Genomic DNA, 20,178 nt, shown 5'->3' with positions numbered 1-20,178 from the left:
AGGGACGTGCAAACGTTTTTATTTTGTTTCTTTCAGACATACGCAATTGGGTTAACTTGGGAGATTAATGCCAGTGGGAGCAAATCGAATCAGCACCGGTCGCGTTATTTTCTTGTACCAATGATGCTATGTAATTGACTACACGCCATTGGCACAGAGGTTGAATTTTGGGTGCACGCAGTCAAACTTCGTCAGCATCGTCGTGTACAGCCTCCGGGATCGCGCTTTGGCCGTCGTATTTTGTTTATCATCGCGGTTTGGAGTCACTAGCTTCTTGTAAGTCGATAGTCCAGCTCATTTTTTGGCTCGTTTTTGGCTCGATGTACGGTTGTATACGATACACCCAGCTTATTTGCGGGATCTCGGAGAGAGAGATTAGGGTTTCGCTTGAAACTACCGGCAACTCTCTTTGTCTGGCTGTCGACAAACGTTCCCCAAACACTTTAATTACATTTGTCACGTGTCACGGCGCGTCTCCATCAGATTATATTTATTTATCTTTTCCGTGCGCATAGCATAGGAATGTGAGTTCTAGTTAAGAAAGATAAGCCAAAGGCCAATATGAAAAAAACCCACTTTATTTGTAAGGAAGTAGTTTGTAGAGAATTCTCAAAAAGGAAAAGAAAGCAAAAGAAGATTATTACCGGTCTAAGATCTTTATTGAGCACATTTCCATACATCGTGAAATAATAGTGAAACCGCTTAAAATTATAAGTTGAACTCATAAGTTTCACGTCAGCAGGTAACCTTATCTGAAAGGAAAAAGAAAAGAAATATATATTAACTCAAAATTGTTTATATTAGGAAGTGCATTTCAAAAATAGCATTCGTGATATCAACACAACTTATTCTACTCGGCTCACGAAAGATGTAAGTTCAGCACGTTAAGAATAAGACCATCAACTCTAAACTTTCATTTGCCTAACAAATGCAAAATTTTTATAGTAGACATCCGCGTCGACCTAGAGCAACTTTGCTTATCCATCAGCAGCTTCAGTACGGTCCAAAGGGCGATCTGTGAAAGTATTTTTGTATATACTTACCAACCGACAGCAAACAAGTGAGGTTACCTAGGAAACATATAATAACAAACAAAACATTACAATCATTTCTCTAACCACAGAAAAAGCTCGATCACCGAAACATACGAAGAAGAATTGAGAAAGAATTAGAGATATCTAGTAAACGTAAGTTAATCTATTGTAAACAAAAACAAAACATTTATACGTTCCAATCTTTGTAGGAATTTTTTAATATACTCTATTAAAAACACGGAACCATCTCTATCATTCTTCACATTAAAAAATTCGTTTAATGATGGCCAAGGAAGCTTCAACTACTAAGCTGGACGGAAACCGAAAAACGGGAACAATTCCGAAGAAGTTACAAGACGTGATGACTACATCGTGCATCGGTGCTGCCTGCAGTTTCCCAGGGTCTACTGCCGGAATGCTTCAGTGCAACAAGTGTGCATTCTGGTATCACGTCAGGTGTGTTGGTGCCTCGGATGATGCCATCAAGCGCCCTTGGACGTGCAAGAAGTGCGTTCACGAAGCCTTCAAGATCCCTCGTAACCTCTCATTGAGAAATGTGTCATCGAGCCGCTGCCAAGTATGTGGTGGTCCCGAAACCGAAGAAATGGTGCAGTGCGATTCTTGCGACCTGTGGCATCACTTCCAGTGTGTAGGAGTTACGGAAGCGATCTCTGACATTAGTTGGAGATGTCCAAACTGCGAAAATGGTAACATTACTGAGAGAATCGTAAGTACTAAAAACGAAGCCTTTGTACCACGATCTGACCACCAGTTGGAGTCCCATATATCATTGCTGTCCATTGATAATAAAACCAGCGTAGTTGATTCGACATTACTGACGGTCTCCCCAACAAATGTAATTCCTAGTTCGGTTCTTGCATCATCGGTTATTCCTACTACCACGTTAGCCCTTACGTACACGTTCGCTTCTTATGTGAATTCCAATTCTATCGACGTGATGTCTAATAAAACAAATGCCTATCAAGTGAATAGCTCGCTTCCGAGCGTTGTGTTGAGTGGAGTGCGTGATCCTACTGTACCAATAACGAATCCTCAAAGTACAATTGTTGGATCCAAAGCTGCTGCTCCCCCCTTTCTTCTTCATTCTTCCGCTGCTATGGACAATCTTCGTGTGATGCCATCGACCGATCGCCGCAGCCATCAGATGATTGAATTTGTGGATCAACCGAGAAAGCAGAACGTATCAACTGTCCCGCAGCCACCGAAACGAAACATGAGATTGGAGTTGCAGAAATTGGAAGAGGAACAACGACTGAACGAGGAGGAATATACCCGAAAGAAGCAGTTGCTTCAAAGGCGCTATGAATTGATGCAGGCAATAGCAAACGAAACTGAGTCTGCTGAAATCGAACCCGACACCCGGACGGAAGGATGGCAGTGCCACTCGGACCCTAGCACCGAAAGAATACGACGTCAACCTGAGTTTAAACTACCAGAACGGAAAACATCTCACGATAATCAACCGTATCAATTGAGGTCTACAGAAAATCATTGCTTAGCTGATCAGCCCGAGCATATTTATCAACACATCCGATCCCAGCAGCCGTCGCTGATTCATCAGCGAAAAATTTCTAACATACGCTCCGATTTCACGGGAGTCGAAGGACAAATAAGGCAGGTTGATGTGCGACCACCTTTGTATGCCGCTCACGATCAATTTACTCCTCGACATCGATCCACGCCGCAGCACCAAGCGTATCGCTCTACGACACGTAACGTTTGCCGAGATATTGGCACAGGAAGTGACTTGACCAACAGTCACCTGACAGTTGCTCGACAAGCGGCAGCTCAGGAGTTGCCCATATTTAGCGGGGTGCCAGAAGAATGGCCGTTATTCGTTTCTACCTATTCCACTACAACAACGATGTGCGGATTTACTGCAGAGGAAAACCTAATTCGGCTTCAGAAATGCCTACGAGGAAAAGCCTATGAAGCTGTGAAGTGCATGTTGATGCACCCATCGAATGTTGGATCCATCATGTCAACGTTGAGAATGTTATTTGGCAGCCCCGAGATTATCGTTCATAATTTGATTACGAAGATCCAGTCTGCTCCTCCCCCTCGAGCTGATCGCTTGGAAACTATGATCGACTTTGCGCTATCAGTGAAAAACTTATGTGCTACCATTGAGGCATGTGAACTGATCGAGTATACCTACGACGCTACTTTACTTCGTGTTCTGGTGGGAAAACTGCCGATTGATTATAGAGTTGAATGGGCCAAATATCGTCGATTCATTGCAGAAGCGAAACTTACAACGTTTTGTGACTGGTTGTATGATTTCGCGGAAACCATTTCATCAATCGCCTCGTTGGATGACGTCGAACTTAAGCAATCGAAAGAAATGAAAAGGGGACCGGCCTACCTGAACTTGCATTCTGAGATCGAGGATGATTATTCAGATAAGTACGAGATCGAAAGTTCACCACAACTGAAGGAAAAACCCAAAAGACTTATTCAGGCAACGGTAGACAAGAAAATTTGTAAAGTTTGCAACGGCAACTGTACTACTTTGGAAAGATGCAAGAGATTTAGGGAGCTCACTTACAAAGGTCGTTGGGCTGTAATTAATGAGCACGGATTTTGCAAAAGATGTCTTGGAAGACATGCTAGGGCATGCAAATCACAAAGGCTCTGCGGCGAGAACGGATGTTCGTATAAACATCATCCACTGCTTCACAAATTCCAGAACGACGGTTTCAATGCAACTCAAAATGGACCAGTGACGTCTGGGGACTGCAACATTCACCATAAGCTGCCAAATCACGTTTTATTTCGTGTGATTCCTGTATTCCTTCATGGGCCCACTAAAACGGTAAAGACCTATGCGTTTTTGGATGATGGCTCATCATTAACCTTGATTGAAAGCGAGCTGGCTGCAGAGTTGGGTGTCACAGGAAAGGCGGAACCACTTTGTCTTCGATGGACTGGCAACAAAACGCGCAACGAGCCAGATTCACAGAATCTAACACTGGACATCTCAGGAACGCAGGTCGGCCACAGGAGGTATCGACTTCCCGAAGTACTAACTGTGTCCAATTTAGAACTGTTCCGTCAATCGTTGGATATGCAAGATTTCACTGAAAAATACAGTCATCTACGAGGAGTTCCTGCAGAATCGTATCATGACATCCAGCCACGTATACTTATTGGGAGTAATAACGCTAACTTGGGGTATGTCCTCAAAGGTCGTGAAGGAGAAATGCATGAGCCAGTAGCTACAAAAACTCGTCTGGGGTGGACCGTCTACGGTGAGTGTGATCTACGAAATCGGCAATTCTGTGGGTTTCACGACGTTCATATGTGTCAATGCAATGGTGCTAAAGATGAAACACTGCATCAGGCAATGCGTGATTACTTTTCCATCGATGGACTCGGTATAACGAGGTCAACGGCGCTGGTAGAGTCCAATGATGATCGGAGAGCTCGGGAAATTTTAGAGTCGTTCTCGCGAAGGGATGATGGTCGTTTTGAAGGACGTCTTCTCTGGAAATATGATAAATTTAGAGTTCCGGATAGCAAACCACAGGCCACGCGTCGTTATGAATGTCTGGAAGCAAGGATGAAAAAGGACCCTTCACTAGCAGCGACTCTTCATGAGAAAATGCAAGATTATGTTGCGAAAGGTTACTTAAGGAATACTTGGCAAACTTCACAAATCGAGGCAAACGTTTTCTGGAAACGTTGGATTCGAGATTACCTTCCCGATCTCACCAAGAGATCCAAATGGTTCACTCCGGTTGAATCGATTAATGTTGGTGATGTAGCAGTGATCGTCGACCCCAATCTTCCACGGAACTGTTGGCCACTCGGAAGAGTGATTTCGGCTGTTCCAGGCAAGGACGGCGAAGTAAGAGAAGCAGTTATTCAAACCGCAAATGGCATTTACGAGCGCCCAGCCGTGAAACTTGCAATACTTGATGTTCGACGCGATTCTTAAGTAAACCAGGAAATCGTTTACGGGGGGGGAGTGTCACGTGTCACGGCGCGTCTCCATCAGATTATATTTATTTATCTTTTCCGTGCGCATAGCATAGGAATGTGAGTTCTAGTTAAGAAAGATAAGCCAAAGGCCAATATGAAAAAAACCCACTTTATTTGTAAGGAAGTAGTTTGTAGAGAATTCTCAAAAAGGAAAAGAAAGCAAAAGAAGATTATTACCGGTCTAAGATCTTTATTGAGCACATTTCCATACATCGTGAAATAATAGTGAAACCGCTTAAAATTATAAGTTGAACTCATAAGTTTCACGTCAGCAGGTAACCTTATCTGAAAGGAAAAAGAAAAGAAATATATATTAACTCAAAATTGTTTATATTAGGAAGTGCATTTCAAAAATAGCATTCGTGATATCAACACAACTTATTCTACTCGGCTCACGAAAGATGTAAGTTCAGCACGTTAAGAATAAGACCATCAACTCTAAACTTTCATTTGCCTAACAAATGCAAAATTTTTATAGTAGACATCCGCGTCGACCTAGAGCAACTTTGCTTATCCATCAGCAGCTTCAGTACGGTCCAAAGGGCGATCTGTGAAAGTATTTTTGTATATACTTACCAACCGACAGCAAACAAGTGAGGTTACCTAGGAAACATATAATAACAAACAAAACATTACAATCATTTCTCTAACCACAGAAAAAGCTCGATCACCGAAACATACGAAGAAGAATTGAGAAAGAATTAGAGATATCTAGTAAACGTAAGTTAATCTATTGTAAACAAAAACAAAACATTTATACGTTCCAATCTTTGTAGGAATTTTTTAATATACTCTATTAAAAACACGGAACCATCTCTATCATTCTTCACAACATTTGTAACGGTGGATTTGGCAACTTTTAGCGATTTTGTCAGCTTTGCGTGCGAGTAACTCGTATTTTCGCGATGCGCGAACAAAATTTTGATACGCTGCACTTCTTCCTTGGACAGCATTTTGACAACTGACGAGTGAATTCCAAAATCAAAATAGGAGCAACATTCTACACACACACACACACCTTCAAAATGAGGGGTGTTCAGGTTTTTTAAATGCAAAATTGGAAGAAATACGTCAAGTTGATATTGACCAAATTTTGATCGCGTCACCCTTTAGTCATGTTAACATAAAATGAAGCTTTAAAAGTAAATACCAACTTCATTTCAGGCTTATTTGAATTTTCTGGATGATTTTTTGGGCAAACATTTCTTCTTCCATGCAAAATTTTCAGAAAAATTGGAACGCGTTGCACTAACTCAAATTTTACACTGATGATTGGTGACCCAAACGGCATCGAACAATCATATTTGAGGAAAAAGTTATTTTTTGCAGCAATTTAATGTATAGTTTGTTGAGGTACCTTTGTAAAATAGAGCAAATAATGAAAAAAATATGAAAAAAGCATTTGTCCAGGAATCAAACCAATCTTGCTGGAATGAGTTTTACAAATTTCATGGCAAATGGATTCTCCATTGCTGTTTGTTCACCAATTTAGAATGATTGGTTTTAATTATTTTCTATCAAATTACTCTCCACCATTGCCAAATGTCGGTTCGAAATTAATTCCTGATTGCATCACTGCGTGGAAACCCTTTTTTACCGGGCTAGCCTGTCAACAATTGCAATTCTCATACTACCGGATCGAAACACTGGAACACATGTCCTGCGGATGGTTTTACGGACCACATTGTCGTCCATCCCAAAATTCCCGCCACATTCCTGCAGCAAGGGGCAGTGCAAATCCCAAATCGGATTAATCAATTTTGCCACATTTCTCAGGAAAATTTTAAACTTTAATTCCACCACCCAATACACGGCCGCACAATTGCATTCTACCATGTCGGATTTTATTTTTTCCTGTTTTGGTCCGAGGCTTTGTTTGGTCTGATGGATAATTGTTCGGTAGCTCGGGAATGCAATTGATGCGTTAAGAGTGTGTTGAGTTGGATGCAATTTTTCGGGATTTAATCCAATCTTGGTTTTAAAGGACAAAACTAGCATGGAAAAAGATCTGCTGAAGAGGTCAGCTTTTTTGTGAAAACTATATTTTATGGCAAAAATTGTTAAATTGCTATTCTGCACACACATCTTATAGAGAACTGACTGTTATGAAATGAGGATAAGTTGAAGATGCTAGCCTTAGTTTGATTGCAGCTGTAAATTTTAGACCCAGTTCATGAAAGGACCCATTTTTCATCCTTCTATCTTAGCTCGTATTAATCAACGAACCCGCATGTATCACACGCACCGGTGTATGTCACAGGACCCACCGAGTGCCACGTGCCAGCAATCGACGGTTCCAAGAGCTTATCATTATCGTCATCTGGTGAACTTACTGTCAGCAGGAAGCCTAACCAAGAACCTGAATTTCAACAAGCCCGAAATCGGTTTGAGATTTACCGCCCATCGGAAATCCCGAAAAACTCAATCGCTGTAAACGGCACTTTTACTTAACCATTCTCGGTGAAAGTTGTCTACGAAGTGTTGAACAATTGAAAATCAAGTTTTCCCTCCCTCTGAATTTTCGATAGGATTGGTTCAACCCATAAATTGTCCATCCATAGAAGAAATGTGATAGAACTCGCTTGTGCTAGCCACAGGTGGTCTATTGATTCACCCTTTTCCAGTTACTGTTTGGTAGGAAAAGAACGGTTGAACATAACTCGCAATATGTGGATCTTTTTTCAAAGATCTGAAAACTTCTCTTTACTTTGAATCAAGGATTGGTATACATTTTGGCTTGAGACAAAATTTTGAAAAACTGGAACTCATGAATATAAAGGTATCTCATATGAATAGGAGATGTTTTCTTCGTAACATCATCATTAGAAAAGTGGTGGTTCGATAGTCGAGAAATTTGGTAAACGGTTGTTAAGGCCAAGAATGGTTAATTCAATAGTGTCAACCCCCTTTTAACAATTGTGGGACCGAAAAAAATATTGATAACAGGAGATGTTTCAGTTACCAGCGCAGTCCTTGAGTTCGTTTTTCAAAAATCGGATAATAAAAACAACTTAAAAATTTAGCAAAAAAGGTAAGTTTTGAAAGAATAGGGAAGGATGGGGGTGAACCTGCACACTCCCCCTTCTTTACAATTTGATCTCATTGAACTAAATCATAGGTACATTCTAAAAGGTTTCATAATAAGAGAAAAAAATATAACTTTTTTAATACATTTTCTATACAAACATATTTTGATATCCTTTGATACAACTTCAATCCGCGAATCAAAAACTTTCCACGCGAGAAAATAAAAGAAGATTTTGGTAATAATATACCAAGGAGATCAAAATTATCGACTTATGAGCAATTATTTATTTTTTCTGACCTGTTTCATATCAGCACAAGGTCAAAACAACGAAATGTTTATGATTCTCATTTTGCATTTTTACGTTCTAGAGAGCAAATATTCACGATAAGTTTTTAATAATAATTGCTATGAAATAAAAAAAAAATATTCTCAAAACATTCATATTTTGTTATTATTCTGGTATATTTTTTTGATTCGATATTAAGAAAAAACGTATTGTTTTTATCAATTCTGAAGTTCAATTCTCATTGTGAATTATGATCAAATCTCATACTTAAGCTTAGTTCTTTTAGAAATGGGACCAACTACGTATCCGTGCATCTCAAAAACCATTCGTTTGATCGAAATACTTTCTATGAAGGAAATAAAGGCAATCTTATGACAATTCATGAATAAAATTGAAAAAAAAAAATATTATTGTCTTTTGTACGAAAAAATTCCACTATATTCTTGGTATCTCCCAATGGCCGGCGCACACTGTTTTAGTCATTATATTGATCAGTTTTTCCAACTTATACTTCTTCTAATGTGTATTTTAGATAGCTGCATCCTCCTCCTTCAATTTCTGTTACTTTTCGGTCCAATACTTCTCTTTTAAAAGAAACTGAGACAATTAGTGGATACAGCTGTTTCGAAATTGCCAAAATTTGATTATTTTTGAGCCACTTTAAAGCGTTTTAATGGCATTTATGCTGACAAAATCTTAACAAAGTAAAACCATCATGAGATTGAATTTCAAGTACAGTGAGCGACAGCAAATTGAAAATTGATTTAGTGCCATTTTGTGACATTTTGGCATCTTAAGATGTATAAATCACGGAACACAGAACTCTTGACAGCTATTCAAAGGTAGGTGTTTTTAGAATTTTTGATCAATCTGCATTTTCTGAGACTATTCTAACACCTAAACTTGGCTATGCACTGGAATTTAACCTTCCAAAGCCGTTCGCAAAATATCCGTTTCGGGAAAATTTGAGTTTGAATTTGATTTCGTTCTTCTGCCTGTAAATGTGAACCGATTTTGATGATATTATATTCATTGTGTAGGTAATTTAGTCTAATCACTCAACATTTCAAAATAAAGTCGATAAGTATTACCAGATTATAAGAAACTGGTTCAGAAAGTAATAAGTCCTAAAAATCAATTTTATTTTTAAAATACTCATAACTTCTGACAGCTTTGCTGTATTCAAGTGTTTCACTGATGTTTGAAATCGTCAAGAATCCATCTATCCGACAATGTATAGATATGTTGGGGTTCAATGAAAGTTTTGACCGCTATCTCAGATCTTCCGGTAGAAAAAAATCTTACTGTAAAAAAACGACATCTAGTTTTGGCTTTGCTAAGCTGTATTTCATTTACCAATGAACCAATTTTCAAAAATCAAATTTTAATTTTTTGTCGTTAATTTGATCATCATTTTCATAGAACATACTTGGTCTGTCAAAATTTCCAGTTCTTCAGTATATTGGAATGATGATAAAGAGGTTTGAAATGTGCGCTTCGGGTCATATCCCAAGCAACCAAAAGTCCCTTAAAACAGTTCCATGATAGCTTAATCAGCCCATTCAATCTGCTGATGTGCATTCTATTCAGCCCAAAATTTAAGTTCTTATTGATACTTTAAAGTTCCTAAATCAAGTTGAAGAGAACGCTATTCAGCCCTCGTAAAGTACTCGAGAATTCGTTGAACATTTTTCAAAATAAACTTAAAACAAAAAAGTGCTTTTTATTTTACTGTTTTTTTACTATTTTACTATTTTTATTATTTCCTTTATTCTATATTTGTTATGTAACTGTAATTGAAATTCTACCACTGATCATCTCTGTTTTGATTACCCCAAGCGTTAGCCTAAAACTCGTAGCGGGGTTCGATCCAGGGAACTCCGGGATGATAGTCCTGAACCTTAGTCATTGAGCCATTGACGCGTTTCTATATCTACGTTCATTTGCTTAATATAAATTGAGCGAGTTTCCAATCATATCATCGAAACAACACCTTATTTTTTCTGACAGTGTATCGAATATTGTTTACTTTTTGTAGAAAAAGAAAAAAAAAACAATCGTTCAATCGGATGAAAGTTTCGGTCTAGTTTTTCAAGATTTATCACAAATTGTGAAAGTTTTCTCTTCTCGGAAGCGGTAAATATGTGTAAACAATTCATAAACTATAAACTCATAATCGAATATTTACAGATTTGCGAAATGTTTTCCGTTGTACAAACAACGGACGGCAAGGGACGGAAGGAGTTGACCGCCGTTCCGGAAAACTGGCTGGAAAACACAAAAAAAGGCAACTACCTGCGTTGGCCAAACACGAAGACCGGACACCAATTGGATAAACTAGTCAAGGACCCATTAACCAAGCCAAAATCATCGTGGAATAGAGCAAGGTGTAAAATAAAACGTAATGGTATCAAAACATATTTAGAGGCAAATGGTTTAATCGAGTCCATGTCCGGAGAATCCAGCACGGACGCTACAGTAACCCTAACGAAAAAATCGTCTCGGCATCAAGAACCGGATTTTAAAAAGATGATCGATAGAAAGAAAAAACAACAAAACAGTATGGATCAAGAATCATCAAACGCTAGTGCATCGTTTCATATTTCCAACAGAGATGTCTTGCCAGCAACCAGAACAAATATCGGCCAAACGTTGCCAAATACTGTTGTTACTCAACTTTCCGAGCAATACATTCACCAGGAACAATCACCGACTGACATCTCAACCAGAATAATCTGTGAACCCGATCTGAAACCAACCTCTGAACTATTTATCCATACTACACAATCTACCGATAATTCTGTGGTGTCTCCTGTGCAGATGGATACTTTACCCTCAAACATTGAATATGTAACACTTGCTTCACCAACTTCTTTTGAAAACCCTCCAATGGTCACAATTCCGGATTACAACGTTTTGGTTCCATCATTTGAGCTCACTGAAGTGAAAGGTTTACTTCACGATATTGTTGAACGTATAGCAAAAATTGAAAAGAGGTTGTTGAATCAAAGTGCTCAGATGGATTTTATTTTGAACAAAATAGGCAGGACTCCACCACCTGATACGCGTTTCAAATTAAGCCTGTGGACACTGAACATGAGTTGAACGAATTGGAAAAAAATCTGGAAGATAAAAAATTCAGAGAAAATTATGTAAGTATTTTTTGATAATTTTATTTTTACTTTAGGATCTGCAAATAGTTCTGAGACTTACTGAAATCCTGATCAGACGTCGATTACACTAAGTCACTGCATATAAGAACTGTGAAATTTTTGCCGTAAATTGTTGTTCTCAACTGTTTTCACTTTTTTCGATCGATACTTTTTCCTTATTCCTTTGAGTTTTGTTTTGAATGCGATGATAGTTTTCAATGATTACTTTGTTCTTGGATTGCAAACCCGTCAGCTTAATTACCAACAAGTTTATAACATTTATTTTTTTCCACTGGCTCTGCAGCAAACCTTTGCTTAATAAACAAACAATATCGTCACCCAGGGCGATGCAAATAAATTATATGCATCGTCTCGGGGAACGATTTTGTTTGTTTATGAAGTAAAGGGTTGCTACTGTGCCAGTGGGGAAAAAATTAAATCGCTATAAGGTATGTTTGTTGAGCATTATGCTGACGGGTTTGCAATTCCAGAACTAAGTAGTCATTGAAAACTATCATACCATTCAAAACAAAACAAACACTTTTCGTTTTTCTTTTCAGGTTAAACGGCTTCGTGAAAATATCGATGGTGATTGTTCAGAAAACCGAATGCTATCAGCGCTGGACATGATGTTCTCTTTGAAGTTTCAAGCGGACTGCACGTGGACTGGTTCAAGCCGCAAAGGCCCAAAATGTGCAGTGATGCCGAACAGACAAATACTAACTGTTTTCAAGGAAGTTGGTCATACGGAGACTGAAATTGTCAATGATTCCAAATTGGCAACGTTCTTCAAAAAGAAATTGAAAAATGCTACAAAGCGCTTTTTGGTTAATACTGGGAAACGTAGGGGCTCTCGACGAGTGCGGGTCAAAAAACCGAAACCAAGAAAAGAAATAGGAACACCCGAGCCTAACGATATGATGGATGATTCCTTGATGGCTTCAAGCAGTACTTCGTGTTGGACAATCGGTCATTCTGATGACCAACCTGGTGCTTCTAGCGATGATACTGATTGATTACATTGCAGTCTTTATTTTGTTTTTATTTTTACACTTCACTTTATTTCTAAGACATTGAATTCAACAATAAACTTACTACAACGTATGTAACAGAGGAATGAAAAGAAAACAAACTTCACAATCAACGGCTACTAGTTTACATTTTATGCTATTACTTAGATTTCCTTCAAAAATGTTTAAAACTGATGATTCATGGGGATAGTCAAAATGATCTTTTTTCTTTTTCAAAACTTGCCCCTGAATTAAAATATCAGGATCTTGTTTCGTAGAAATAAATTTAACAATTTCATTGCATTTAGTCAGAAACCAGCTGTTAGCAAACTTTTTGTTTAAAATGAATCCAGGTTTGACATAGACTCCTCCAGATGCTGTTGTGTATGGGTATTTTCTTGATGGTTTATTTTCGAACACGCTATGTGAGTTCAACTCTGATAGGCGGTTGACTATTTGTTCGAGGCACTTCCATCCACTTTTCACTAAGTGTTTTATATTCTGCAGTTGATTTTCGAATGGATATGCTGAGAATGTATTTATATTGCCAAATTTTTCAGCTTCATCTACGAGATGTAACAAATTGTGTATGTTACTTGTGAGGTACTTTTCTCCGTAAAGAGTTTTGAATTTCTCAACATACGTTTTCAACATTGCTCGAGCTACAGGCCAGTTATGTTTATACTGGTCGGAAGAGAGCATTGTAATCGCACAGTAAAACAATAAAAAATGTTTGTATTGTTCTTCTGGTAGAAATCTTTTTAAAACATAAATACTTCCGTAGTGAAGGAATGAGCTAAATTCTGAAGCTTTCCAATGAGAAATATGGTCGAGTCCACGAAACTTTCGGTGAATTTCATCAGGCAATTTTATGTATTTTAGGATCTGACTTAATTGATCGGTCTGATGGGATGAAAGTTTGGTTTGAAAACCTAACGACCCATCACGCCAACCTAGCAAAAGTCGTTTCATAACCCCTAAGTCGATTAGGTGAAGCCTTTCTCCAATTACGATATCTTCAACTGTGTCAAGTTGTTTGATGAGCATAAGTGGAGTGTTCGCCTTTTGGTGTTTAAGGTAGGATTTTTTCCGGAATTCTGTGTCAGTTCGCTTTTGGTTTGTTGTTGAAGTGAACACAACAGTTTTCGACTCGTAACAATATTCTCCTTCACACGTGCATTTTAGGCATCCATTTTTAGAATTAAAATTAGCGACACCTGTAAGTAAATCATCAATTTTTTAACAGTTTTGTGTGTATTTTTTATTTTGGAGCAAGGCCCAAAGTAAGAAACTTTTCGATGTGAGAAAATAGAACCTAACAGATTATAATGATTGTAGTAAAATAAATTGTGTATGTTATCTCACCTTTAATGAATGATCTTGCTGGAGAATCGCAAATAAAACATCTGAGTAAGATCTTCACTTCAAACCCGTTGATTGAGAAACCGTTCTCGATTATGTCGTTCATCTCCTCAGCAAAGGGCTTCAGATAGCTGTCGAGATCCAATGGTTTAGTATTACCACAGAAAATTCCAATCGGTATCGGATGTATTTCAGGCATTTCTAAAATGTTTATTAGAATAGGCCACAGCTGCAACTTGCTGCTTTTGTAAATGGGTAATCCGTCAATGTTAACATTAATTGAAATAAATAAAGGCCTTGCAAGATTCCTAAAATTTGAATTCGAGAAAAGTTTATGCTTATTCTACACCTAAGAAGAAGATACTCAACCTGAAATATTGTTTAAAACAAAGTCTTATCCCTTTGTACCAAAACTGCCCACCAGGTATGGCGATTATGTTCGATGTTTCAACCCTTGATGTGTTTAATAAAGTCCTTGCTGAGCGTGGAAGTTTTTTGGAGCTGGTTTTTCGTCGAATGATTTCCAATATTAAATTAATGGCTTTGTGAGTTTGCTTGGTTTGAAATGCCCAATATCGAAGACATTCTTCTAGATTCATTTTTTCGATACAATCGTTATCATATTCACCAATTTCTAAATCATCGTTATCTTCGTCGGATGTACCATCAGTATTCTTTTCCGGATCATAGTCTTGATAATTAATGCCACTATCACAATGTGGAACATCCGGTTCAAATGAACTTTTTGATGCAGCTAAATTATAATGATTTCAAATTATTCCACGTAAATCATTTTTCAAAAAAATGTATACCTGCGATATTGGTGACACTTGGGGTCTCCTGTTCCTCCGCCCATTTTTGTTCCAGCCTTCGGCGACGGTAGTAAAATAAACCACTTTTTCTGATTCTTTTAGAATAATCCATCTCAAACAAAAATTTGATCGGTATAAATTTAAGAATTGAAATTCTTTTGTTTATGTCTCAAAAAAGTTACATAACATTCTATTTTGGGACTTCGCATCCAAAAGTCACATAGAACGCACATATGAGGCACTTTAGCAACTTTCAAGTTCATTAATGAGTAGTGGGCCACTTTTAATATCTCAGATGTGTGTTGAGATAAAAATCTCAAACCGACTGTCATTGTCGTCGCTTTGCGTGAGCATATATTTCTATATGTTGTTGATTTAAATACGCATCATAAGCTTCTTTTATTTATTTAGCAAAAAAAAGTAAAAAAAAATTATTTACATAATTATAAAAACACCCGCTAATTGCATCGATGTAGAACCTAAAGTTCATAACAAAAATATGCTCATACGCTTATGATCTCAGTTTTGTCATGATCTTTCACGTGGAAAAGGAATTTTTGATGAAACATCAATAAGTCACACAAACGCAACCAATTTGCAAATCATAGCTTGTGGGGAATCGTGGGCCACACATCTTGAACCACCAATATTTTTATGTTTTTATACACATTCAGAACTTAAAATACGTTTTCCCTATCTGTCAAGTTTTCTCATGCCAAATGAAGAGTTATGAAAAATATTTTGTCCATCCTATATAAGAAATTTTGCCAAACGTTCGCGAGCCAGGTTTTGGAATCTATTCGATCATACACAGCTCTCTTTTTTATTTCATCATCTGAAATTGCTTTAAAATGACGAAATTAATTATGAAATTTCAGTTTTCAGTCAACTCATAAACTTTGCATGTTATTTGGTCAATTGGGATTTAGTGGCCCACAATTCCCCACCATTTTTCAAAATCCAAAAAATATTGCTTTTTTTTAAACAGTCAGAATTTTGGGAAAATACCTTATTAAAAATTTAAAAAAAATACCTTCTGATACCTTGAAAATGTAGAAATCCATACCATTTTTTATTTTCATTTTATCTTTTATAATAAAGAAGTTATGGAACAACGAAAAAAAGTGGCCCATGATTCCCCACTCTCCCATACATATAAGTCACTAACGGGAATTGGGCAGAATTTCCTTTGCAAAGTCACTTATAGCGCACATAATGGTTCCTTTTGCCACTTTCATGTTCGTTTTTGCGCACATATGATTCACGTAAGGGAATTGGGCAGTTGTTTCTCTTTTTTCAGCTTATATGTGACTTTCGAAGCCTCCATTTAAGTAAATACGGGACTTTTGGTTGCTTGGGATTGACCCGAACAGCTTTGGAGGGTTAAGTATGTTAACAAAATATTTAGGCAATAAATAGTAAAATATAAATATTTTACTGAAAGTAAATCCAATAATTTTGCGCTAATGCTTGTGTGTTTTTTCGTTTGTTTTTATTCGTCTTCGTATGCAAAATGGTTTTAAGATACCACTAAAGGGTGATACGGTTTGATCAATATTAACTTGACGTATTTCTTTCAGTTTTGCATTTAAGAAACTTGAACACCCCTCATTTTGAAGGTGTGTGTGTGTAGAATGTTGCTCCTGCAATGTTCCGAAAATCAATCATTTTCTATCAGCCATGCTTTACTGCATTCAGAGCCAAAGAATCGAAGCAGTCAATTTTTCCTTCTTCAACCAAATTATATAAACAATCATGTATGACAACGACGCTTCTGTATTTGAAACATTCCCGCAAAACATGATGTGGTAAATAAGGACGTAGACTATCAGCAACGAACGTCTCGATGGTGATTGCCTTCCTTGATGGTTTTCAACCTTTTAGGATCACAACTGATATGCAGGGTTGGTCGGCTCTTCTCAAACATCAAAGAGCCGGGAGTAACCAACACTGTTTTCAGTTCGGCTTCCGAGTGTAATCCTCTTTCGCTGATCGTGCTCCACTCGTTACCCGAGTTTACACGAGCTGTAAGTGACTCGGACGGAAAGTGTGAGAGCATTTGCATCCGAGTGGGAGAAAGAGAATTCTTAACAAAGAGCGCCCTGTGTTTCAGTCATACACCTCAGAGTAAAGAAGGAAAAAATTATGAAGACTCCCACCACACAACGTAGAAAAAATATAAACAGTTTCTACTCCGCTACCATGCCTACTGCTGTTAGCTGTTTTGAGTTTTTTTTGCAAAAGGTAGCGTTCGAAGAAGAGGTGACAGGTGGTTTCATCGAAAAATTTGAACACCGCGAAGAACAAAAACCAGGATTTTTTAGGACCCCAGTAGATTGGTGGAAATGAAATGCAGCTCTTCTTAGATTGCATAAATTAAGGCGAAATAGCGGTGCAGTATACGCCTTAATTTATGCAGCAGAAGAGATATGAAGTTAGGTGGCTTTTAGTTTATACCGAAAAACACCCTTCAAATATCATCTGAACCGAAGATTACCATTGGTTTAAGAGGTTAAACTGTTTTATTGCAAAATCAATTGCAATTAAGATCAGGACGGCTTCTAGAAAATCAGGACACCGCTGGGAGGGTTGATTCGGAAAGTAGCATCTTTTTTCGTGAACGTACCAAGAATAAACTGAGTTAGCTCTCGAATTCTCCTCAGCACATTGCGCAACAGATTTTTCCAAAGAAGGGAATTCGCTTCATCAGCGGATATGAATACTCTCGCTCACTCTTATGTGTTGACAATCTCACTCTTCATTTCAATGCGATTGATCTCTCCCCACACCGATTGGGGGATCAGACGAAAAAAATTGCACTCTCTTTCACTGGACAAGCCGATCTGAGGAGTTTTGCCACCCATGCTGATATGTATCAGTTTTGAGCGATGCGTAAAGGTTACAATATGATTTTTAATTTTTCGCTTTGCGTAGAAGAACAAAATCACTACTAAGTAACCGTAATGAACTGTCTAGCATGTGCTACGGCTTTTTAAAACTTTTGGTCCTGGTATTCCTTTAGATTTTCCTTCTGAGACATTCATGATCGTCTATCAATAACGAACATTATCAACAATGATGCGAGGATAGGCGTTATTGAATGATTGTGGGAACGACGTTCAAAATTTATCATCAAGTATGTCGATCACCGTTGATTAGCCACGTGACGAATAGCAACTGTAGCCCCCGATGGGGCATTGTATATTTTTATGTATCTACACACTAAGATTGCAAATTTTCCCATCGGGATAATGACTCTCCGAACCACAGGGAAGTTGCTTAAATTATTCGAAGTTCGTATGGGAATCCTCCCAAATCCCGGAACGCTTCATCTCTCCTGAAATCTGGGACAACATTTTCATGAATGCACAGGAACTCGAACAACTGTCCTGTATCACGGGAAAACTTTAGCCACCTTCAGCTGTCATCCGTTTTCTGTCGGGTTTTTCATATATAGTTTATCCTTTTCTATCATATGCGTGATGTACTGTATAGTTTCTGCTCGGGCGGTAAATTAACAGTCGTTCTGTTGGTGAGAGTTACTGAAAGTTTGGCAGGAAGGATAGTTTATTGCTATGGAACCACTGACGAATTGGATTAAAATCCGTGTGCATCATCCGAATCAGATTGTGAGTAATTTTAAAGAATACAATTAAACTTCATTGTTGATTTGATTCGCAAAGTTCAATATTGCAGCTTTCGAGAATGAGGCTGATCGGACGCAAGATGCTTTCCCCCGGTGTGGGATCTGATAGGCCACTTCCCCGGAACCCAAGGTCTTAAATGCCAGGTTCGCACGGCGTCTTGGTATGCATAAGTGTCAACCAGCAATTTCGTAAATATATTAACAATATTTTTTTATTTACAGGTTAAGTGTCCCGCCTGTGTTTTGTGTTGCGGTTAAGATGTGTCCACATAGTTTAACAATACTTTAAAATGAGAAAAAATGTTTTTCAAAATAAATTTTAATCTATTTGCCTAACAATTGTTTTTGTTATTTAATAGCGCATTTGGGATTTACTTTAAAAATAAAAACGAAATAAAAAACGAGGGAAAAGATTTCTCAATTAACTGAAAATCTCGGGAGAACGCCTTTTCGAACTCACAGGTCGATTTGACAGTTGTTTTCCTGAGCACTTTTTCTGTCCCGAGATTTGACCTGTAATTTCAGCTGTTGAAAATACAGGACAAAATCGTTCCGATCACAGGAGAAAAGATTAAGTGTGTAGATAGTGTTGATGTTCGACAAGCATTCAACGGATACGTTCACCACGTGCGTATCACAGCACTCGGAGGTGTAACTTACACCGTGTAAGTATTCTAGCCTGAAACGAATCCTGATTGCTTTTCTTGAGCGATTTTCCAAGCATTGTGCTCCTGTTTTGAATTTGGAATTCACTCTTCAGTTGTCAAAATGCCGTCCAAGGAAGAAGAGCAGCGTATCAAAATTTTGCTCGCGCATCGCGAAAATACGAGCTACTCGCACGCAAAGCTGGCAAAATCGCTAATAGTTGCCAAATTAAAGTGTTTGGGGAACGTTTGTCGACAGCCAGGAAGTCTGGATCGGGGAGAAATCGAAAACCGGAAGCCACTGAGACGACAAAGAGAGTTGCCGGTAGTTTCAAGCGAAACCCTAACCTCTCTCTCCGAGATGCCGCAAATAATCTGGGTCTACAACCGTGCATCGAGCCAAAAAACGAGCCGGACTATCGACTTACAACAAGACATCAAATCGCGATGATAAACAAAATACGACGGCCAAAGCGCGATCCCGGAGGCTGTACACGACGATGCTGACGAAGTTTGACTGCGTGGTAATGGACGACGAAACCTACGTCAAAGCCGACTACAAGCAGCTTCCGGGACAGGAGTTTTATACGGCAAAAGAAAGGGGAAAGGTAGCAGATATTTTCAAGCACATTCAGCACATTCTGTTAAAGTTCGCGAAGAAATATCTGGTTTGTCAAGCCATCTGTACCTGTGGCTTGAAAAGCAGCATTTTCATAGCTTCCGAGACTGCCTTTCCTGAAGAAACACGGTTGTTCCGTACTGTTTTGGCCGGATTTGGCATCTTGCCATTACGGTAAAAAGGCCATGGAGTGGTACGCCGCCAACAACGTGCAAGTGGTTCTCAAAGACAAGAACCCTCCCAACACGTCAGAGTTCCGCCCAATTGAGAAATACTGGGCTATTGTCAAGTGGAACCTAAAGAAGACCAAAAAACTGCTAAGGACGAGCAGCAGTTCAAGGCAAACTGGCTTTCTGCGGCGAAGAAGGTGGACAAGGAAGCTGTACAAAATCTGATGGCAGGGGTTAAGCGTAAGGCCCGGCAATTCGGATTTGGAAAAGTGGAACCTTACTGAATATTTTTCCTGAATTTTGTACTAATTCAACTTGAAAAAGAAATTTAATTTGATTTTTTAAATAAACGATTCCACCGATTTACACGCGTTTTCTCTTGACGACAATATGACCGTATCACCCTTTTT

General features: G+C 38.4%; 1 protein-coding gene across 1 annotated transcript; it reads left to right on the top strand.

Moving 5' to 3' along the window:
• Positions 1-459: 459 nt before the first annotated feature.
• Positions 460-4,995, top strand: LOC129742901 (uncharacterized). Its single transcript, XM_055734843.1, has 2 exons — positions 460-1,187; positions 1,244-4,995. Exon 2 carries the CDS (start codon positions 1,315-1,317, stop codon positions 4,993-4,995), a length of 3,681 nt encoding a protein of 1,226 aa, XP_055590818.1. The 5' UTR covers positions 460-1,187; positions 1,244-1,314.
• Positions 4,996-20,178: the final 15,183 nt, after the last annotated feature.

The sequence above is a fragment of the Uranotaenia lowii genome, chromosome 2 (genome assembly GCF_029784155.1).
Source record: "Uranotaenia lowii strain MFRU-FL chromosome 2, ASM2978415v1, whole genome shotgun sequence".
Taxonomy (NCBI): domain Eukaryota; kingdom Metazoa; phylum Arthropoda; class Insecta; order Diptera; family Culicidae; genus Uranotaenia; species Uranotaenia lowii.
Note: the sequence above shows the minus strand (reverse complement) of the source record. Positions and strands in the feature narration are given on the sequence as shown.